Source organism: Ursus maritimus, unplaced genomic scaffold (assembly GCF_017311325.1).
Source record: "Ursus maritimus isolate PB19 unplaced genomic scaffold, ASM1731132v1 scaffold_10, whole genome shotgun sequence".
NCBI classification, from domain to species: domain Eukaryota; kingdom Metazoa; phylum Chordata; class Mammalia; order Carnivora; family Ursidae; genus Ursus; species Ursus maritimus.
This window is the reverse complement of record NW_024423344.1, coordinates 49,008,666-49,032,862: the sequence shown is the minus strand read 5'-3', so window position 1 is coordinate 49,032,862 and position 24,197 is coordinate 49,008,666. Positions and strand designations below refer to the sequence as shown.

The 24,197-nt window shown below is 38.8% G+C and overlaps 1 protein-coding gene across 1 annotated transcript in view; it reads right to left on the bottom strand.

The window, feature by feature from the left end:
- The window catches only part of LMO7 (LIM domain 7), a 196,837-nt gene that overhangs the window by 51,174 nt on the left and 121,466 nt on the right, over positions 1–24,197 (bottom strand). Inside the window, exons 6-8 of the mRNA XM_040623652.1 lie at positions 8,301–8,331; positions 7,390–7,503; positions 3,516–3,714 (exon numbers count right to left, since the gene is read on the bottom strand). Of these exons, the coding sequence (XP_040479586.1) occupies positions 3,516–3,714; positions 7,390–7,503; positions 8,301–8,331 (344 nt within the window). The remainder of the gene's footprint in view (positions 1–3,515; positions 3,715–7,389; positions 7,504–8,300; positions 8,332–24,197) is intronic.

The window sequence follows — 24,197 nt, the reverse complement described above, 5'->3', positions numbered from 1 at the left end:
GTCATGAAGTTGTGATAAGATCCATTAGGAGGAACTCGCTTTGCATACTGGAGGCGCATGCGCTACACATTCTTTCACTGTTGTACATTCTAAGCAGAAAAAGTCCCCATTAACCGCTGAACTCCTTTTCTCCCCAATCCTTGCCCCTGTGACTTTACATAAAATTTATAGATGGAACACATACGAGTAAAATGTAGCGATCGAGTCAAACACGCATAAAACGAGATCAAAGAGTCATTCAAGGAAAAGTCTGTAATTTAAAATAAAGCACGCCGTTGTCTCAAATTTCTGCGAGGCCAGAGATAAGGGAGGACATGGAAAGAGAAGCAGAAAGCACAACATCACAAAGGGGTCGGCCAGATCCTTGGGAGACCCCTACAAACAAGACTCACACATCAGAGAGGAGGTTGGGACTTAAGAAATCATTTGGTCCAAAGGAATATCAAGTCTCATTCCTAAATGAATACACACAACTCAAGGCTTTTACTTTTTCTTTTTTTCTTTTCTTTTTTTTTTTTTACAGATTTTATTTATTTATTTGACAGAGAGAGAGAGAGACAGCCAGGGAGAGAGGGAGCACAAGCAGGGGGAGTGGGAGGGGAAGAAGCAGGCTTCCAGTGGAGCAGGGAGCCCGATGCGGGGCTCGATCCCAGGACTCTGGGATCACACCCTGAGCCGAAGGCAGATGCTCAGCAGCTGAGCCACCCGGGCACCCCAACTCAAGGCTTTTTTCTGAGAGTGGCCATGGAAATACTGGGAACCTTGTGTTTTGATCCCAAATCATTCAAACACAAATTCAAAAGAATGTACTTTGATACACCTCAAGGTCAGATAGATACAAATACCGATCTGTTTTCACAAAATAAGTAAGTCTGCTCTTTTTAAAGACACAGGAAGAAAACAGGCTACAAAATACTACTACAGATCCAAGCTGAGTTGTCTCCCTTTTCTGCCCTTCTTTTCTTCTGCCTCTGTGTATCTGTAAAGAAAGTTGGCAAATGTTGCTTGCTTCCCGCCAGGGCTCTCTGGGAGGGGGGCTGTGCTCTGTACCTGAGGACCGGAGCGCTGCAGCCTCCCAGCACCCAGAACACCTGTGGGGTTAACCTGCACAGGAGGCAGTCTGCTCTCCTCCTTCCCGCTTGCCAGAAATCTACAGTAAATAACTCTGAGAATAACCTACAGGAAGCGGTTGAACACACCCCTGTGAGAGCATGAAGCCAGAACAGGGGAAAAGAGAAAAGGCAGAAAGAGAGGAAGAAGCATCAGCTAGGACCAGGAGGGTTAATAGTCAATAATCGGGTTCTTCATTTTTACCACCTCCTTAATATGACAATTTTTTGCAAATAAGAAAGGTCTTAAAGATTCTTGCCACAATTTGTACCTGTGAAATTTTAAACACACAGGGAGATTGTTTTATGTTGGAATTTTTAAACTTAAAATCTTTTTATTTTTGAGTCCAGTGGAGTTCCCTACAGAGTGGGCAAATATTCTTGATAGGGTAAAGGGTTTTTTATAAAACTAAGGAACTTGACTTTGCAATGCTGTTAACCTAAAAATATTACCCTACTGGTGGTGATCCATTTGGGATTACAACCCAGGAGGTAGCAGAATTTCAGCCCACTGATTACAAAAGTTTGATCATCCGGGTGGCCCGGGGCCTTTTCTTCCCTTCCTCAGTTATAAGAACTAAGTCTTCACTTCCGCCCTCTTCAGACAAGCCCTGCAACTCCTTCCCCACTATCAGGAAGCTGTGTGACAGTGGCCTTCTGCTTTCTGTCACATGTACCAGGCATCCACTCCAACAAGTATCTGAGGAGAGGACTTTCATTCCACACCACGGGTCCACCATACGGGCAGCGCCGGAAGTCTGTCTATTCCCACACGCCTTCAGTCTCCGTCCCTGTTATTCTCTGTTGGCTGGATATAAATTTAAACCTTGCATGTTTTTGGTTTTCCATTCAGGACAAAGTAATATAGTGCACTGAGAGTTCCAGCCTCTGCTTTTACAGCTTTAATCACTCAGATGAATTATAAACTCAGATTCATTTCCTTAAAACTGTACTGGTCATCTGGGCTATGAACATGTCACACTCAGACAACCAACAAACGCAGCAGTGGTTATAAAAGGTTAACTCTTAGATAGCTAGCTCTTCACTCTTTTTTTTTAAATTTCAAATGTCACTGCTACTCTAAAACCTACGAATTTGGGGGTTGGTTATACTTAATTTGTTGATTAATTTTCTTTTTCCAAACAAAATCCACAGTACATCGCTTTTATGTAAATTTACATCAGAACAGCCACAACAAAGATCGTTGTTGATGATTGTATGCTGAGTGTTTAGGACAAGTGTAATGTACTCTGAGGTACCTTGGAAAAACAAGATGTATAATTAACGCATAGAGAAAGAGGTAAATATGTCACAAAGCAAGCACAGTACAATGTCATAGTAGGACGAGGTGGCTGGAACATGGGTCTTCCCTGTAAAATTCTTTCAACTTTGCTGAGGTTTTAAATATTTTATAATAAGAACCTTAGGAAAAACAAGTAAAAATTTAAATGTAATTGTCAATACAACCAGCAAAGTAAAATCCCTAATAATCTAGCACAAATTCATGACCGGAACTCTCAATGTTTTCATGTTGATGGTAGAGGCCCAGAAACTTTACCGGTGATTTCAATCAACCCAAATTTGAATTGTTAGAGGTACAATTTCTTACACCACCCAATAGCCATTGGAAGAAGACATGCATTTAAATAACTGATTTGACCATAATATTAGGATTTTGAAAGAAGGGTCCTCTCATAACAGAGTAACTCTCATTTACATGTTCTTTCTTCACTCAGTCCTGGATTTGCTCTGGACTAATAGAAGCAAAAGAGGTTTTCTAACATCATGCCAGTATGGCTATTTAATTGATCAAAGTTTAGCATAATATTCTATCATGATAGGTAACAATCATTTTTTTTTTTAGCTTTTTTTTTTTTTTTGGTAACAATCATTTTTTTGGAAAGAACTATATAAATATTTTTCTTGCTTTTTCTTAAGAGAAATTTTTTAACTTTTGGGGAGAAAATTATCCAGGAACTACAACAGACTTTTATAGAATCTTTCTTTTTTTTTTTATGTGTAGATATATCCGTGAATAGGCCTCAGAGCACAGATTATTAAACCTGAATCTGGAGAGAAGAGAATTAGGATAGATTATCACTGATTGAACAGGTCACAGCTAATGGTCTCCCCACTCTCCTCTAAACATGGAAAGAAAAAAAAAAATGAAACCATTACCATTCTGGTGGTGATACAGTGAGAAAGGAATGAGAAACAAAAAGAAAGGGAAAGAGAAAGAGAAAGAAAAAGAAACCCCCAATATTCTAGTCTCTATGAAAATCCACATCTTAGTAAAATTTTTGCCCAAATAGTTTTTGTTCCATTTTTCTACTCTCTACCATTCCCAACTTTCTCTTAACATGCAGACAAACAAAACATAAACTGACAGTCAAAAATGTAACTCACCCTCACGTCCGCCTCTCAACGTGATATCAGAGGAGCAGCTTGTGAATGACCTAGACCCCAAAGAGTCCAAGCTTTCGAACGAATCTTCTCGCTTATGGTTGCCTGGAGAAGTAGGAAATTCTCCACGTTCAGCACACCAGATATCACCGTAACCACTGTCCCTGCCACTCCTTTTCAGGCAGCTGGAGTCTTCAAGAGCCTAAAGGAAAAGTTTTTAAAGAAGTTACCATAAACTTCCAAACATGTAATCAGTCATTACTTACTTGCAGAGCTCAAGCCGTGCTATGTTTGATAGGTGAGGCAATGAGATTCACCCTGTGTAATGTAAAAAGAAAATCTGGCAAAAATCGGAGTATAAATCTGTAAATGTTTTCCCACAATACTTGGCACCTATGTAACAATAAGGAGGCATTTTTTTAAAAAAGGCGGTATTCAATATTATTTAATAAAAGAGTATAGTTTGTTTAAAAATAAGGGGGGAACATTTTAATAGAAGAAAAGCTAATAATACATTCAACTGCTAAAATCAATGATTATTTATAGTTATCTGGCAATAAACATGAAAGGAGTCAAAGCAAAAAGCCAACCTTAAGTCTGATATCCAAAGGGAGGTGAGTTAATAAGATTATAGTCAGCATACCTCCAGGAAATATTTGAAGGGTTTATAATAAAGTCACTGTAACTTACGGTTTCTTACCAAAAAACTTTAAAAACAGAAGGAAGAGTAAGGGCAGCAGACATACATCACAGAATTCACTCATTTTCACTGATTACAAAACCTAGATCTGAGCCAAGGAAGGCAGACTTGCTTGTGGGCATTCAAAATTTACTTTCCTTGAATCTAAATAAATATTTGTTTGGCTCATGTAAGAGATATATAGACATATGACAAACGAGATTAGCCACAGATTTATAAATTATATAGAACTTAATTTAAAAGCATAATTTTGGGGGAGGCTGGCTGGCTCAGTCGGCAGAGCATGTGACTCTTGATCTTGGGGTTGTGAGTTCGAGCCCCAAGTTGGGTGCAGAGATTATTTAAAAGTAAAATTTTAAAATTTATATATATAAAGCATTATTTTGAATAACATCTCTCTATGAAAATGTTAATATCAAAATAAAACTGGACTTTTTAAAATTAGAATTTCAATAAAATTCATAGTCCCAATATATAATAATCAAAGAATATCTAGTGGCTTTTTCCTACAGTGAAGGTGATTTTATCATTAGTGTCCAAATCAGAAATGCTAGCTGCAGATGAGCCAACTACAGAGACAGTGTGAAGCATGTAGGAATTCCTAACACCCAGATGTAACATGTGAATCTTGATTAAATCAGAATTCAGATAAAATGAGCCATGAAAGAAAGTCGGGAGACAGATGGGAAATTTTGAATATGGACTTGATATTAGATAGTAGGGAACACTTATTAATTTCCTTCAGTATAACAGACATTGTAGCTATACGGAGGAATATTTTCACTCCTAAGAGATGCATGCTGAGTTTTTAGAGGTGAGAGATCTGTAATTTACCTTGAAATGATTAAGTAAAAACAGATGAATGGGTAGACATGTAAAGACAGTCTGGGAAGATTTTAATAGTTGAGTCAGTACAATTCTTTCAATTTTCAGTTATGAACATTTTCAACATATGGATAAAGTTGAAACAAGAACATGTACGATGCATAATTGGCAGTGGTCCTGGGCATACTTTTGGCTGAGACTGGATCTGCCGATTCTCGATTCAACTCTCTGACCAAAAACGAAGCACCCATAAGATCTAGTGGATTTATGTGAGATTTCATATACGTTAGATGCCAAACACCCCGGTGTCAGAGTTGACATTCTGCCATGAAAACGTAAGCACCTACACCTTGTACCTCATTTCCAAGGAGATGGGGAAGCTGGACTAGTGTTAATACTTCCAAAATACTTCTCAAAATATAAAAAGACTTTTAAAATGTTAAGTAAAACTTTAGACCCATCAGTTTGCTTAGATACGTACTGTTGAGGCTCAGAGTCCTCGACACAGAGTAAGATGATTTTTGACCTCATAAAGTGTTCAAGTTATTGACGATGGGCCACTTCAGTGATAAAACAACCCGAGTCTGGCCCTGGTACCTGGTTTTTATGAGGACTTCCCTCTGACCAGTCACCTAAAATGAGTCACCTCCAGCTTATATGATGACTCAGATACAATGGCTTATCAAGTGCGCTTTTTAATTGACGCTTTGGATTGGGCAATCTATCAAGCATTATCTATTTCAGTGTGAAACACTTGAACACAATGACTGTTAACAGAGCAGATGCAAAACAGTGATCATACATATTTCCACACTGCTTATGGCCATCCCCACTCCATAATAATGGAATGGGAAGAGCTGTAGTTTTATCTATCAAAATGTTTTACCTACTCTGGTTTTGACACTGGTGACAGGAAACAGCTTTGAATAAAGCATTCCCCAGCACAAATGCTGTACTAGGATTATTCAACCTGAGTCAGACTGCCATAAAAAGAACCAAAGGTTCTAAGAGAGCACTAATAGAGGAGCCAAAGTCCCATATTATTTTTAACTAGAAGTTTTCTTAGCTGGCATAACTGTAAGGCAAGGCTCTGCTCATGTCCCAAGCCACCTGCACATTCATCTGTCACAGCCTTATCCTCTCCCACTGCAGTGACCTATCTGCTCATCTGTCTCCATCAGGCAGTGGGGCTCTAGGAGGATGGGCCTTTTGTGAGTGTTCTCCCAACATATAGAACAATGCTTGTTCCGGGATAACTCTGTAACCTGAATAAACTGTTTCAAGAAATTTGAGTGAAGTACCATCAACTCTCTATAATTCAAAAATAATAAAAATCAAGAAGGAATACCTTAACTTTCTAAGCTCCATAACCTCATCTTTCTACAATGTATGTGGCTGGGCTCAGACAAAAGTATTTGAAGATCAGAGTAGAAGTGAGCCAAGGTGCTTATTTTCATCCTAACCTAAAATTTCTATCTTCCAATCACGGTAACTAACATTTATTACATCCTTACAATGTGCCAGAGACTAATGTTAAATACCTTCTTGGTACAGTGTCGTTTAATCATCATAAAAATCCATGGAGCAACTACTATTAATTAGATGATGGCATATTATTTTAGCTACCTATTTTCTTCTGATCACTGCAAATTCCCCTGGATAAACATCCCCCTAGAAAAGTTAATTTTCCCATTTGGATCTTATAAATGAAAATTTGATACAACTATGGTCAGTCCTGGCACTGGACTCCCCTCACACAATCCTTAAGCATCCAAAAGCTGCAACACAGACTCCAAGATACAAAGGACTAGAAATGTGTCTAAAACAAAAGTCTCTAATTTAAACCCCTTATCATGTTTCACGTAACAGCATTTACCCTCTCTAGGAAATAGAAGCAATATGGCAGAATCATGGGGAAACAGGAGTATGGGCATTAGAAATATAACAACCGTGACAAGATATTAAAATAGAGAAACTGAGTAACTCCCACACATAATAGTTCTGAAGCACCTCTCCACTGCAGGTTGAGTTCCTCAATATAGGAAGAGTTAAGTTATATCAAATGCCTTAGAAATGAAGAAAATGAGTAGGTCATTGAATTGCCTAAAACTAAGAAATAAATACCTAGACTCACTCACTCCTTGGTGGTGGCATATAAAGCCAGCACATAAATAACCCTTTCTACCCGCACAATCTAGAGTGGGGCAAAGATAACAGAAGCTGCCATATTTGCTACAAGAGGGGAAGAAGGAAGAGAAGTGGAAGGAAAGGGATACAGGGAGGTGGGGAAAAGAAGGAGAAAGTACTAGTATTAGAAACAGTAGTCATCTCACCCAGATGTGTCTTCCTTACCTTAGTCAGAGCTTGTCCTAAAAGATTCTCAAATGCTTTCAAATTAAGATAGGGTCCATTATAGTACGGGTTACTTTGTGCCTTTCTTCCCAGCCAGTACAGTGTTATCAAAACCTTGAAAAATTCCACGAAAACAACAAGATCAGTCTATTTAGTAACTAACTGCAAGTCCCAATGCAGGTGAACACTCTAGACAGAAGATAGCATATCTGTTTAGGTTGCAAAGTAGAGTTTCTTCTAAATTAATGTGAAGGAGAAGGGTCATTAAAAATGTTAATTATTCTTAGATTTCTGTCTCTGAGCACATTCTCAGACCAAAAGCTCAGGTCCCAATAGGTATTTGTATGCTCTGTGGGTACATATAAAGGAAAACATTTATGAAGAAAGCAAGTTAAACTTTTAAAGCAATCAATTTTTCCAACAAACTTAGAGACTGAACCATTAAAATCAGTACTTCTCAGCTTCCTTAATAAGGTGCTCTTGTATTTTTTTTTTAATAAAGCTGTCACACTTTTAGAAATACTTCTAATATGCAGAATGTTAGGCATATAAGTCTGCAATGAGCAGTTACCCAGAGTTCTTAAACATTCAGTGTTTCTCCTTAAAGTCTGATCTGGTGGTTTGACATACTCCTCTAAAGATCCTGAAGTACATTTATTTGTCTTTCCACCTTATTCACATATAAGGAGCTACTCCTCAGGCTTCACCTCCCCTCTTACACCCTGAATTCAGAGAATATATGGTTTAACCTTATTTAAACATACTTTGAGTTCCTGACTGGTTGGCTACTGGCAACAATTCCATTAGAAAAAGGATTCACAGTATCTATCAGATATTTTTAGATCCCACTGCCTTATTACAGAACACGTAAGTAAAAAACCATTAATAATGTTCCCTTAAATATAGCTTACATTTTTCACTCTCCTATCAGTCTCTTCTTGCCTGTAAAGAAAAAAGAAAATGCCTATTAAGTAATATCTACGAGCCTTAAATTATTAAGTAGAAAAAACTCATTTTTATTCTAACGTTCTATGAATATTAATAAAACCTGGACATTCAAAAACCTTGGACTGCATATCATCCATCAGAATTTTTCCATATTCATTGACTTCATGAAATAGAATGGTCCATTTTCTATAAAAAGCAAGGCTGTCTTTTTCTCATTTTTTTCATTACAGCAGGATTTTTTTTAATGCACTATTTGCATTTTTTGTATTTGCATTTTAAACAGTGTTTAAACCCATTCAAAAGTGGGGTAGGTCAGTGTGCCTCATGGTACAAAAATCAAAAAAAACAGAAACTTTAAAGAGCAATGGGGGGAAGTTTTGCATGGAATTTTCTTTTCCATCGTGCATGGGTTTTTCACCACGTTCCTCAGAGCAAAATGCTCAGAGATCAAGGTCCTGCAGATGTTGAGAATTACAGTTTGAAAAAGGGCCATGAATCTCTGCCTGAAGAGATTCCACTCTGTCATAAGAATCATGAATTTTCTCCCTCACCTGTGAAAGGGCATGATATTTATGGGAGAAGTTAAAAGGAGGCAGATGTCACCAGTGTTGAAGAAGCAACATCAGTTAATTCACAAGGGGTCACCCTAAACTAATGTGCTTCTTGTCATTAGACACACTGAAGCAGGATCGTTGCTGATTCAGAGACTGGAGAAGCCAGAACTAGGTGACCTCTAAGGTGGCTTTCTAGCCTAAAAGTCTGTAAGTGGTATATTATCAGATCAAATGTATATACATATATGTCATGTGTACACAGGAGAGACACAAAATACATATCTAACATAGAAGACCTGTATACAGAAAGGAAGAAGGGGAGAGAACGAGCACACAAACATTTAACTTTCAAAGAATCCGTGAGATGGCTACGGCCATTCCTTTCCATAAAACAAACATGGAGTGAAATGGACCTTAGACCAACATGCACCTCCTACCTACTCCAGTGCAGGACAAAAATAAAATCCCCAAGTTCTCACACTACTGCGGAAATGTAAAATGGTGCAACTACTTTAACTCTTAATCCATTTGGAAATATTTATAAAAGCTGAGTATATGCATATCCTAGAACCCAGGAATTCCAATCCCAGGTATATACCCAACAGAAATGCTTACATATATTCACCAAAAGTCATACAGGAGAAAGTTGATGGAGGCACCTTTCATCATAGAATAACCTGGGAGCTGCACACACGTCTTTAACAACAGAATGGATGAATAATGGAATACCCGCAATGACATATTATAGGGCCACAAGAACGAACAATCTGCAGCTGCGTGACCATACGAGTCAGTCTAGCAATGAAAAGCAAAAGCATCCAGAAGCAACAGTACAGATTGTCATTTTCATCCACAGGAAGTACAAAAACAAAGATATGATGTTAGAAGAGTGGTTACCTTTGTGGGGAAGGATGGTGGAAGGATTAGAAAAAGGAGGGGGACACTGATATTTCTCTTTATTTTGATCTGGAAGCTGGTTACCCATGTGTGTTCTGTCTCTGAAGTCTTCGAATTGTACACTTACAATGTATATCCTTTTATACACATATATTAGACTTCAAAAAAGTAAATTAAAAGAATAAACTGTACAGCCTAAGTGCTCAAATCATAGCTTATCTCCTAAGTAAAAGAAAATCACCTTGTAAAAACCAACATTTAATTTTGGAAGTAATTAATGGAGGGGGATCACTAAAAACCGACCGTAAAAAGTAGCACAAAGGGTTGTAAAATAGATAGCTTCTTTTTAGAAGAATGATCAACATACACCCCTCAGAAATTAAATGAGCCAAAGCACAAAAGAACCATTAATACTCAATGCAAAGGACAGACTACGCTGAAAATCGCCATCCCATTGAAAGTGAGACGATTCTAGTGGAATGTTATCGTAAGCACACTGAGGGCAAAAGAACAACAGAGCTAGTGCTCTTGAACCCCTTGACCTCCTTTCCACATCCCTCCATAAGGGTTTCTATTTCAGCACCCTCCTTTACCATTTACTTTTTATTACAATAAAGCAATCACTATAAATACAAGGTATGGTCTATTCTGTAAACACAATAAAGCAGTAACCTTGGCACTGTAACCTTCCACGCACTTTACATTCCCTTCTAAGTATGAGAATTTATAATGTGTTCTTGAACACAGTGATACGCAGGCCAGTCAAATTCGTATCCTATCACTGAAATGCAATGCCAGGAATTCAAGTAGTCAATGATTTGCTGGAGTCAATAGAGGCCACTCTCTGACACATAACAAACAAACACATACCACTGGATGGAAGTCAGTAACCATGTGGCTTCTCTGCCTTCTGTGGCCACGAGGCACAACCCCAAAGCCTTTTAAATAGAACAGGCTTGAGGGGAAGCTCATGCTAACAGACTTTCCATGAGCCGACCAAGTTACCACCCAAAACAACGGAATTAACAATAAGGCAGCCCAATGTACGAAGCTGGCTCAGAGTTAACGTGCTGCGGTGCCGTGTTTAAGAGCACGGGCTTCAGGTCAGATCTGGATCCTGCTAACTGTGTTCGTTGGAACAATTTGACTCTCAAGAACTTCCGTTTCCTTCTGGAGAAACTGGGGATAATGCTCCCCAGTTTAGTAGAAATAGGAGGAAATGTCCTCAGGTACTTAGCAGAATGCCTAGACCAAGAAGCAGTTGTCACTAGACTAGAAGCTATGTGAGGGTAGGGCCCACTTAGTCACCACGCTGCACGCAAACGCTTCCTTGTGAAGCCATGCTGGACCCAAATATTTCAAATTGCAACCAGTCTGTCTGACACTTCCTATCTCTTATCGCTGCTTTATTTTTGTACTTATAACCGTCTACTGCTTGTATTCATTATGACTCTCCTCCACCAGAATCCAAAAGGATTTTTGCGGTTTTATTTATTGCCATATCCCAGGTGTCCTAAGACAGGTCAACCACCTGGTAACCATATAATATTTTATTAACAATGCCTAGCACAGTGCATGGTACACAGATGCTCTCAAATAGTGACTGAATACATTTACTTAGCTTGCAGGAACGTAAGTTAGCAAGAGAAAGCCTAGAATGATAAAAACTCAGGAGATTCCTAATAAATATTCATGATGTCAAAGAACAGTTCAATTGCACTAGCTTGCTTAAAACATATCCAATTGACTCAAATTGTATTGATACCCATAATGGGGCTTCTTTCTTAAAATACTCTCTTTAAAATTGCAACAAAAGGGAATTCTTTACAATTGTACATCAATAAGTCAAAAAAAATGCAGAGATTCGAAAACAAAAAGACTAACTTCAGAGTGCTAAGTACAAAGATGAAGTTCTAGTCTCCGCAATGAAAGGCTTCCCAGCAGAGCTCTGAAAGACAAAAGCCAAAAAATCTAAACCTTCCTTGAAACCCAAATTTACCATAAAAAGGTATGAAAAGAGATGAAACATTAATAGTTTCAAAAAATGACTACATTGTATATGTTGCCAGCCTTCTCATACACGAATTTTTTAATATTGCATTTAATATTCAAAAAATCACAAGTATAACATAATCTTCCACTATTAATGAAATAGTTCTGGTAATTTCTTCACAACCTGACAAAGGGCCAGAAAATGTATGCCCTCCACAGACCTCTGAACCTTCTATCAGAGGTCAGGAAGGAAAGAGGCACATACTCTCAAGTGAGCCCATCAGCGAACACATCCATCTGTAACTACCTTATCCGAATAGCTTCTGGTACACTTCAAACCAGGAGGGTCTAGGTCTCACTCCTCCTTTCTTTATCTAAAGCGATTTTAAAATGCAAGTACAAACATCAGTCGAGAAGACCACCTTTAAGCAAAGGGAAATAAAATCCATGTAGATGTTCTAGCTCTCTTCTAGAGATCCCCATGCAAGATTCTTCCGTGAAGAGCCAGCTTGGCTAAGGGGGCAGGCTCTGGGGTCCCACCTCTGGGTGCAAATTCTGGCTCCGCTTTTACTAGCTCTGAGAACTTGGTCTTGTATTAAAGCCTCGTAGTCTCACCTAGGAACAACATACCAGTTTTGCTGGGCTTAAATGAGAAATTTAAGAGGCACTTAACCAAAGCAGATCATGTAAAGGAGACATTTCAAAACTATCCTCCAATTATCCATGTCGCCAAACAGTGTGGGGGAAGAGAAATGGCCAGAGGACTGTCCAGTTTCACCACACATAACATCTTTCCCCAGAAGAGACATTTCTGTGAAGCACAATCCAAAACACTCTCATGTTATGCTTTCTTGGCCCTCTTGCCATGGAAAGCTTTGAACAAGAAAGTATTTCTAGAATAAGGTCAAACAAAGGGCAAGGCGAACTGCTGTAGTATTACTATCACTGGCCAAACATCCATATTGGCATCAAGCCAGCCCTCCTCATCCATCCTTTTTCCAACAGAAACTGCCTTGGCCAACCCTCAAATTCTTCAAATGCTCAAAATCACAGAAACAAAACAAAAAGTGCCTACATGGCCAAAATCTATCTCCCTAATATCTGATTGCATAGTTTGGGGACAAAGAATGAGACTGTAGCTTTATTATAGCTTGGGGCAGCTAGTTGTGTTCTAGGGCTTCATCAAGAGTATTTCCAAACACCTCTGTTTATCCGAAGAGCTAACCCCGGCCCACATGCATGCACCCGCCCACTGCAGCCTTTCCCACATCTCTTCTGGTAGAGGCAGAGGCTGCAGCGTGCCTGACTCATGGTTGTTCCTCTGCAGTCAGCCACAGGCCTGCACTCAATGCGTTTATGCGGAAGTTACTTAAAGCCACTCACAGAGCCAGTCCAGCAGATGAAGGACCAAGAGACGGAGGGAATTTTCCACCAAATCAGGTAAAATGTCATAGTTTTAAACACCTACCCACTTCTCTATGTTCCTCTCCCATATTTTGATACATCTTTTCTTCAAGGTACCAACTTCCTCATTTGCAACAGTGAAAGGACCAGTCTCCTCATGCTCTGCCACAGTATCATAATCCTGAAAGAACTGAGTAGTCCATGCTCCAAAATCATCTTTCCTCCCCAAGTCCCAGCCCCTATCCTCTCCAAGCCTTCACCAATTGGTAAAGATAAAATACAGTTGTCTTACTGAATCATCAAGGAAGCATGATTAAAAATTCATGTTGGAATGTCTTAGAGAGTGGCATTATTTTTGCCTCAGGTACCACGGGGGACACTTCCCCGCATCCTAAGAGGAAAGATAAGAAGTGTGGTCCCACCTGCCACTCCCTCAAGCTTCTCTGGCTAACAAGGAATCTGGAATTCTATATGGGGCTCAAGTATAGCTTCCCACCCCACCCACTCTTTTCTGCCACACATACTCATCCTTCTGTTGCCCCCTAATCCTACAGCCCTTTAGTCCTCTTTCTTGGGCCAGAATAAGCTTCTACCTTTGTTCCTCAGAACAACTGCAACTCACTGGGTGATTTTGTCCCCAGGCATCCACTTCCTGAGGCAACTTCCCAGAATGAGTAAGATGGGGATTCCTGCTAGGGGCCCAACCCTTCTAGAGTTTGTCTGGCCCTGCCCTGTGTGGCACCAGCTGACCTGGTTGTGGCCTCTTTGGAAACCGGGCTGATGTGAGAGAAACTGGACTCACAAGATACTCGGTCGCTCTCCAAGCCACTAAGTGACCTCTGCCCTCCAGTTGTTGCTTATGAAGTCTGGCCACCTGTTCACAACTTTAAAAATATTTCAAGAAATGAGGCCCTGAGTCATGATTTCATAAGTGGTCACAAGTAGAAGTGTGTGGACAGCATCTGCTTTCAATCTGTCAGACATGTACGGGGTAGTGGGGGGAGGCACATGTGTGGCGGTGGGAGACGGCGGAGACAATTCACAGCAGATGTCCTTCTCATGACAGCAGTGGCATCATTTGTATATATGCAACAAGATGGTCGCCTCCACATGGGAGCAAAGAGGGAACTCTGAGCAACCCTAAAGGGTACTAAGTGAAATTTTCAGAAACAGAACAAGCAAATAACTTCTAACACTACTACCTGAGGAAATGGCTTGTTTTGAATCCAAATGCAGGAATCAAAGAAGCAATTTGGGAATAGTTCAAATAATGCTCCTTTCTTCTATTAACAGAAGCTCTATTTTTCTATTAATGGAAGCTCATCCACTGCATTATTTAACATAGAGCAAACAGCACCACCTTTCTCTAATGACTGCGTCGAGCAGGAGGAAGAGACCTGTGAATAACGAGTTCAAGATGAATTCTGAGAATACTGCACTTATTCTTTCCTTCTCTCTAAGGAAGCTGCATTAAAAAAAAATGGAATTCTTCCTTCCCTCCCACCTTCATCCCTAAAAATGAAACTGCATTCCATTGGATAATCTTCCAGCAATGTCGGACACATGTGACTCACAGATTTTCATCTCCCATAGTTGCAAAATGCAGTTCTACCTGAATGTGGAAACTGTAAAAACGACTCTTGGGAAAACAGCCTGAAATCTGGAGGTAATTAGTGAGCACAAAGAGATAAACTCGTGATTTCTGAACCTACCTATGTGAGAAAAAACTCTTGGAAATTCAACAGTTTTTGCCCTAGCAACGCAAAATCCTTCTGCCAAACATGACAATCAAGTAAGTACATCTTCTTAAAAATAATTTATTAAATTTCACACCCTCCCACACACTACTAAGAATAGCTAAGTTTCACGTGAAGGGAAAGGAAGAAAACCGCATGCTTCCGAAGACACGGACATCGCTTCAAAAATGACGCTGAAGCTGAAAGCTGGGCTTTCTCTCTAACTCTCAAAATCGCAGATTCTTTGTAATTCTCTTCCACTTTAGGGACTGTTTGCTATCACACAGAATGGATTTCACACTGGAGCCTCACACACGTATATTCCCTGTTAGACTGCAACCCCAAAACTGGCAATTCTCGATGCGGGGTTGAGTACCCATCACGTATGCTGTGTAGTTAATGGAATTACACATCGACTATATCAAATACATTGTGGAGAGGCTAGAGAGGATGCCAGTTACAGACTGACCTGTAGTTTTACTTCTGTAGTAACAATGCTAGGTAGCAGCAGCAATGAAAATAGCGGGTTTTGGTTTCAGACATATTAGGTTTGAGACACTTAACAGACAAAGTAGAAATGGGAAATCATTGGTAATTAGACACAGAAGTAAGATGTTCAAGCTAGGAATCCAGATTGGAGATATAATCTGGGGAACGGTCAGCATAGAGATGAAACGTAAGGTCCTAATGTTAAAATAATATCACCTAGAAAATAAGGGTAGATGGGAAGAGGTCTAGGGACGGAGTTCTAGAAAACCTAACATGTAAGGGTTAAGAAGGAGAGGAAAACCCAGCAAAGCAGACAGAGGCCCATCCTGTGTGATGGGGAGAGTGGCATGCCAGGGGTAAGGGTCAGGCAGGTAGAGGAGACAAAAGGGTCAAAAAATGCTGTTGAGAGAAGAGCTGAGGAATTGCTATTGGGTTATTTTCAACCCGTATAATATCTTACACACATACACACAGTGACTAAATTATTGGTTGCATCTCCTCAAAGGAGGGAAAAGAAGGCATTGTCAACAAAAATCTTGTCAAAACCAGTGATGTCCTAAAGATACAATTTAGGAGAATACTGAACTACATATCTCAGGTTTCCTTCTAGATGCTCAAAGCCATGCTCAACGTCAATATGAAAATCAACTATAAGCATAAATCTTCTAGTATCATGATACTGGAACGTGCTAGGTGAGGTACTTTCAAAGTCAGTGTCTCTCAAACTGTGTACCATTAAACGTGAAAAGACGGCAAAATTTTAGTAGGATTTAAGATGGAAAATTTTTGCAAAGTGTTATGCATTTTCTTCTCAAGTATACACAAAAGCAAATTAAAGTTCTGAGAAGTCCTACAACAAGAGACCCATTTTACTTAAAGTTTGAAAATTGTTTTCTATTTTTTGGCACAACTGTTATTAAAATTTTACTTAAGAGACACTGGTATTATGAAGTATTTTGCAATTGTGTTCTGTTTTAAGCTCACTTTATGCTTAATTATATAATGCATATTAAAATAATTGCCTTTATTAAGCACTTTATATTAATCATTACATTGATTATTATACATTATCTCCTTTAATCCCCAGAACCATCTAATGATTACTAAGTAGGAAACTGGGACTCCAAAAGCTTAAAACTTTCCTAGAGTCATCAAACTATTAAGACTTGATGTGATCCATACTTTCCAGAAACTAAAATCCATAGACTAAGATCATTTTTTAGTACCAGCGCAGTCACACTTTCCACCACCATATATTTTTTAAATAATTTATTTCTTTCTTAATTCTAAAAAAATAATTGTCTCTATATTATTCTGAAATAGGTCTCTCAATATCTCAAAGTGTTGGCTCAAAACCTATCTATGGCAAGAACTATATCCTGTGTAAATCTGTCTCCCAGAGACAGGGTCAGAAGCTCCCCATTACCATCTTCTCAGCAAAAGTTTAGCAATGTGTTCCACTATCTTGAACATACAACCCATTATGGGATTCCACACATGGAAAACTGCAGAGCACTTGATAGAAGACTTCTAAGTAAATGAAACATATCACGATAATTCTCCGATCGAGAGAACAATTGCCAAGTATAGATTTCCTGTACTGCACCACTGTTAAGCCTTCATGAGTACAGTTTCTTTAAGACAAGTACTCATCAACTATAAATAAGATTATAAATTAAGCACAAATAAGATGAAATGGGAAAATCTTTTGGTTTCCTGAAGGCACCTGTTCTCATATAAAAAAAAAAAGCTATACCTACCTTTAGTTTTGTGAAAATTAAGATATATAGATATATGTAGATATATATAGATAGATACAGACACACACACACACACACACACACACACACACACGTATATAAAGATTTATTTATTTGAGAGAGAGAGAAGCAGAATCCCCGATGAGTTTGGAGCCCCACTCAGGGGACTCAATCTCACAACGCTAAGATCATGACCTGAGCCGAAATCAAGTGTTGGATACTCAACTGCCTGAGCCACCCAGGTGCCCCAACTGAGATATATTTAAAGTGCCTAGCATGAAAAAACTTATTTCCTTTCTGATATACATGAACACTTCTGGCAGCAAAGCATAAGAGCATATAAATTATTAGTAAGCTATCATACTAATTCCTCAGCTGTAATTTATACTAAACGTGCTATGTGTGCGTACAGTACAATTCCATACTGTCAAAGTAATACATACTATTTATTCATCTTACACATTCAAAAGTCTCCATGTTGCTTAGAAGTAAATTATTCTCCCTTGCCTCTAACTAGTACTTGTTTCAAAATTTGTAATTTCCATTTCCACTATGGGAAAAATAAGCACCACCTTCCCCCTCAAAAAAATCCCTACCCCAATTTTATCATTTTAGTCCTAAATTTCACCTGTTCTAGAAAAGCCTCTCTTTATCTAATGTTTACTGGAGCAATTCCAAGATAGAAAAAAAAAATCTTAATTTTTCACAATTTTATTTAATCCAAAGGTTCAGGGAGGCAATATAAATTTAGAGCAGGGGGGGGTTCTCAACCTTGGCAACATTAACATTTTGAACTGGATAGTTCCTCGCTGTGGGGGCATACTGTGCATTGTAGTGTGTTAAACAGCATTCCTGGCCTTATTCACTGGATACCAGCAGCACTCCACTCACACTTGCCATGACAATTAAACATGTCTCCAGACATTGCCAAACGTCCCCTGGGAGGCAAAATCGCCCGTAGTTGAGTAAGAACCACTGTTTTCGAGGATCTAAGAATTTAACTCCTCTTAATCAAATAAAGCACACTCAAGGTTCCCAGGGGCTGAAAATTAGTGGAAAGGAATATTTAATGACTGCAATTTAGAAAAAGATAGCAAGTGTGTGAGCAAAGCAAACAGCCAAGCAATGACTACACACCTGAGAAGTTCATGAAAAACATACTATTAGATCCAAGGGCAAGACCTAACTCAGTGCCTGCATCGTAATGGACACTCAGCAAATACATACCAAATCCTCGAAGAATTACAACTTAGTATAAGCTAGGAGCTCAGAGTTCTCATTACCCTGGAAAAATGCATTCAAGCTTGCTTATCCTTCATATTTAAAGTGGGAAGAAATAATGCATCAGATCTTCATTTTCTCTATCACAGTCATATAAAGATATGTCCTATAAAGTCTGACCAATTTAGATGGCCCTCCACTTAAACCTTATTTAACCCATTCTGTAATATATACGTAATAAATGAGGTCCCAATCCAAAATGGTTAGGTACATTCTTTAAAATACATCTGTATATAAAATGCATTGTGTATTGATATTTCATAGTGTACTATTTTGGATTTTCCTAGTTTAAACACAAATATTCCATCTCTAATTCTTTAATTTTTGTTCCCAATATTGACAATTTGAGTGCTATCATAGACTGAATAACAAACATCCCCTTCTCTCAAACTGTTCATATCCTAATCTCTGGAATCTGCAAAAGTTACCTTCTATGGCAAAAAGGATTTTGCAAGTGATTAAGTTAAGGGTTTTGAGATGAGGAAATATCCTGGACTATTCATTTGGGCCCTAAATGTAATCACAAGTGTCCTGATGAGAGAGAGGAAGAGGAAGGCTTGACTACTAGAGGAGAAGGGGATGGGACCACAGAGGCGGAAATTGGAATGATGCAGCCAGCAGCCAAGGAGCACCTGCTGCCTCTAAAAGTCAAAGAGGCGAAGGACAGATTCTCTCTCTAGAGCCTCAAGAAGGAACCAGGCCTTCTGACACTTTGATTTTAGCCCCTGAAGACTCATTTTAGACATGTGACCCCCAGAACCTAAGAGAATATATTTGTGTTGCTTTAAGTCACTGAACAGTGGCCACAGGACACTAACACAAGCCCTGTATCAGCATTGCTCTGTGCATTTCATAGGCAGCTTAGATTTTCTTTCAGTATAGCTCTTTAGTCAGTGCTATCCCCATTTCCCAGGTAGGAGACAAAAGCTTAATGAGATTAAATAACTTTCTAGAAATTTTCCTATAGAGCTATAATTCAAGCCCAAATCTATCTCACCTAAAAGCCAACTCAAAGCAATAGGAGTATCATTTGGTTAAAAAAAAAAAAAGGCACCTACTCTTCATTGTCCATTTGAACCTTCATCCACAGCACCCACTGCCAACAGCGTTACCTGCATATAGTTTGTGTCAACAAAACTCCATTCACAGCTGAACTGTCACTCTATTCATATGAAAACCCACAAAGACATCTGTCCCACAGCAAAATGATAAATATATAAGTAGTACAGGTGACATTAGAAAAAGGAATGAGATAATGGAGAATTTCTCTTTCTTCATGAATATATCCTTCAAACCTCCCAAGACAAATAAAACCAAAACCAATCTACCTCCTGAGTAGAAATAAATGAAGTCTGAGGAATTGATTGCCCCCCCACAAAAATTGTGTTTTTTTTAAAGATTTTATTTATTTATTTATTTTACAGAGAGAAATAGCATAAGCAGGAGAGGGAGAGGGAGAGAGGCAGACACCACACTGAGCATGGAGCCCAATGCAGGGCTCGATTCCAGGACCCTGAGCTTCTGACCTGAGCCGAAACCAAGAGTCGGACACTTAACTGACTGTGCCACCCAGGTGCCCCCCAAAAAATATTTCTAATTTAATATTTTATGGTTTATCTTTCTTGCAATTTGTGTAAAGCTACCTGTCTTTTATTAGAAAGCCAACATCATGCATTATTTAAAACTTTTCCATTTATATATACCACCTGTGACAGACTTTCCATTTCCTATTTAGCCTTCCACATAACACTTGAAATTTCAGAATATTATCAAAGTATCACCAATCATCCTATATAAACCACTGAGAAAGAATGGGTATGCTTCAAAGGAATAACATAATTGGTTTTCAAATTCAGATTAATATAACCCTGCCTTTCAATTAACTTTCAAGGTCAATATACATTCAATCCAATATCCTTCGGACAACTTGGCATTTATTGCAATCAACTTCAATTTTCCCATTTTATTTGCAAATACTTTTTTGAAATTTCTGAGACTAAAGCACCTAATGAGCTCTTTCTTCTTCCCCCTCCTTACCCTCAACGTATTTAGTTCAAACCAAACTCAATTAGTTCTTCCCAGACAACTTTTCTCGGATGTGCCCTTTACATTCCCACTAGCATTACCTCACCTCAGAATGTAAAATGTAATAAGTTCTTCTCCAATGCATGTATCATCTAATCCCCAATCCTGTTCATTCTTCCGTGTTTTCCAACCTGGTGAAGGGCTAAGTTTCAGAGCAAGAAAGCTAAGCCCTAATTAACACAAACAACTTCCTCTCCTTCAAACTCACTTTCCTACCAACCAAATCCTATCAATTCTAGCTCCTAAATATCTCTTGTATTCATCTCTTGCTTCTCAAACCTATTTCCTGCATTCAGTCTTTCCCCACACCTCCCTCTCCTCCTTCACAGAGGTGACTCAAGAACCTTCCTAAAACGGAATGCTCTCTATGTGTCCTTCCTTAACAACCTTATTTCCCTTGAGTAAAATCCAAATGTGGCATTTGCATTCATGGTCTGGCCACATTTAGACATCTCATTTCTTGACCTGCCCAGCACAAACCCAACATTCCCTCCATGAAACATCCTTAGAATTCTCTCAACATTCCTGATCTCTCCCATCTCTATGTGGGAGACAATAGGTTTTCTCTTTCTAGAAGTCTTCTGACTGTTCTTCTCTTCTTTTGAGCTACTCATTCTCTCAGATTAAGCTCACATTTCACCTGCCTCTAAAGACTTCTTATATTCTCCTAGAGGCCTCTCCCATGTGATCCCCTGTATACCCAATGCAGACTGCTTTTAGAGCATTCCATCACACTGTGATGTACCATGGAGGTCTCCCCTGCAGTCTCTTCCACTAGACTGTGAATGCCATGAATTCAGAGCTAGAATACTGTTCAGCTCTGGTTCAGTATTCAAAACAGACACTTCAGCATCTCTCTAAAAATCTGTCCAAGTACCCAGAATCATTTTTAAGGGGACATTTGACAATGTCATTTACTCCCTCTCATCCCCATTAAAATAAAGGGTTCCCCGGGCTTTAATCTTGAGCTTAACTTTAGTTACATGCCCCATTTCCATCTCTCAGCCACTTCCTATTGTATCCCATCCTATATTCTGACTTCAGTCAAGAAAGTCTAACACAACAGGACCTGTTAATCCTCACTGAAGAGACAAATATACCATTCCTTCAGCCTAAAATGCCCAAAATCTGTCATATATTTAATTCTTAAATGTCACTTTCCAGTAAAGTCCCACAGGACAATGCCATTACCTGAAAACACCACCACTCTAGAGACCCAATTGCTTATACGGGTATGAACTATTGGGTATATGGATAATAGCTACATGAATATGAAGCCAAACCATTATTCATCCACTCACTTACATTACCAGTGTTAATACACTTGTGTACGTGCATCACCACCTCCAAGGAACTCTGAGGACTAATCTTTTTCTTGTTATAAACATTAGTCTTGAAACAGGGGTTTTGTTAGGTATATAAACTTAAGTAAAAATATTCTTAGGATAACAATTTCACATACCTTCTCTTTGGAGTAGTTCTCATTGGTTTATTCTCTACAATAGAAGTTCTCAAACCATGGTCTCCAGACCAGCAACATCCACAGTACCTTAGAACTTCTTGGAAATAAAAATCTCAAGTCCTACTCCACACCTATGGAATCAGCAACTGGGGTTGGGGTCCAGTAAGGTGGCTTACTGAGCCCTCCAAGTGATCCCAATGCATGTTAACGATGGAGAGCCACTGCCCTATTAATACACAAAAGTGAAAATGACATCTTAACTCAAACTACAGCTTCAACGAGTTTAGCTACTTCTTTGAAAAAAAGGAAGTTAAAATGAAACATAATTCCTCTAGACTCACCCAACTAGAATCTAAAACAAAAAGCACAGAGAAACTCAAAATTAAGTGAAAAGCCTGGAACTCCTGCCAACGATTTTCAAGTGTGCACTGAATGAAACGCACATGCTTCACTGTGCTTAGGCATGCTTAAGAGGGCACCATAAAAATGCACTTGATTTGTCGCTGTCACAGCACACTAAGCTGGCTCTCAGGAGGTCTTGGTCCAGGGATCTAAAGGACGGGGAAAGTCATTGAGTTTATTACTTAACACTCCATAAGCACCAACACTCCAAGGGACCCAGAAGAGAACACCTAAGCATAAAAACATGCATCGGGTCCACAGGACAGAATGTTTCAAGAAGCAAAGCACAGAAGTGATTTTCTGAAAAGTCAACCACTTCTGGCTTTAAAGGAACACTATTCAGGAGATTCTAGCAAGTTACTTTTTGTTGCATTCATAATTTCCTCGTAGCATGCCTTCCTATTTTACATCTGCAAAGAAGAGTAATTGGCTTAAAAAAAAAAGAGCCTAGACATTTTTTCCTATTGCCTAATCTCTAATTTGTTTACCCCAATTAAGGAAGTCTGAATTAAATAACGCTGGAATAATTCATCTGAATGTGGTAAAAGATTAAATGAGCATGAATCCAAGGCCACCTTATTAGGAAATCCTACACAAAAAGTTACAACACTAAAGTAGTTTCTGTAAAAATCGTCATGAGTAAAAAGAGTTATAAAGGCATCAGACTTAAAACACAAAAACAGAACTCATTGAAAAGAGGTACAAAACATGGATAAAGAAAAATATATGGTGGATGCATCAAAAAATTAAATTGCCATTGGTAAACTTCCTTCTTTACATGGTAAATTGTAAAACAACCTGAACATATTCTGGTCTGCTGATTCGAGCAGGTAGTTTCCTTTGAAACTTCACTCCAGCTCTTATTTTATTCAGTTTACTAAATCTAAAATAGAGTAATAAATTAAAATGTAGATTAAGTGTCAATATGAACAGCCAGTCATTGAAATAAATAAGGTTAACACCACGTAAAATGAAATATTACCCTTATCCAAGTCATTTGCTGCTCTGGTTAAGCAGGGAGTGAGGCCCAGTGGAAATAGCTACACCCAAACCAGGAGGCGGGACTGACGCCAGAACACCTGTCTTACCTCACCAGGTGGCCCCTTGCAAAAGCCCCCTGACTTCTTCGGAGCCACTTTCTCCTCTGAGGAAGTGCATCAAAGGAGATTCTCTTTTGTACCTTCTAGCTCTGAAGGTCTGATTTTTGCCTCTTACAAAGGAATATTCATTAAAAGCCCTTCTGAAATTAACAATTCTCACTGCAAATTTAAAATTGATATGAAAGGCAAAATAGAGACTTACTGGTCTGGCTAGAGGACCTTTCTGGTAAGTCCAAATAAGACAATGAACACTTGTCAACTGTATGACATGACTAAGCATTCCAAACTAATATAAATAGATGTCCTCATATATTACTTCGATAGTAATTGTGGGATAACATATTCCAGATTTGAAAGCTGACAACTTTGGGTATTTATCTTCTTGAAACTCTACCTCAATTTTTAAGTCTTATGAAATTAAAAATGCCTTTGAAGTTACAACCAAAGTAACTGATAATTAGTAAGTTACAGAAGTCATTACAGAAAAGCAATCTTCCAACATAAAAATAAGCTTTCAAATGATGTACCCCCAAATTTCTTCTTAAAGTTTCAATAGACTATAAGAAAAAGATCAAACACCAGACTGTCAAATTATTTACTTGGGAGTAGAGGAGGAGCAAGAGAATCATGACCAATATATTTGGGAGTAGGGGCTGAATATTTAAAAGTTCAAAAGTGTATCTAAGATAGGTCCTTCC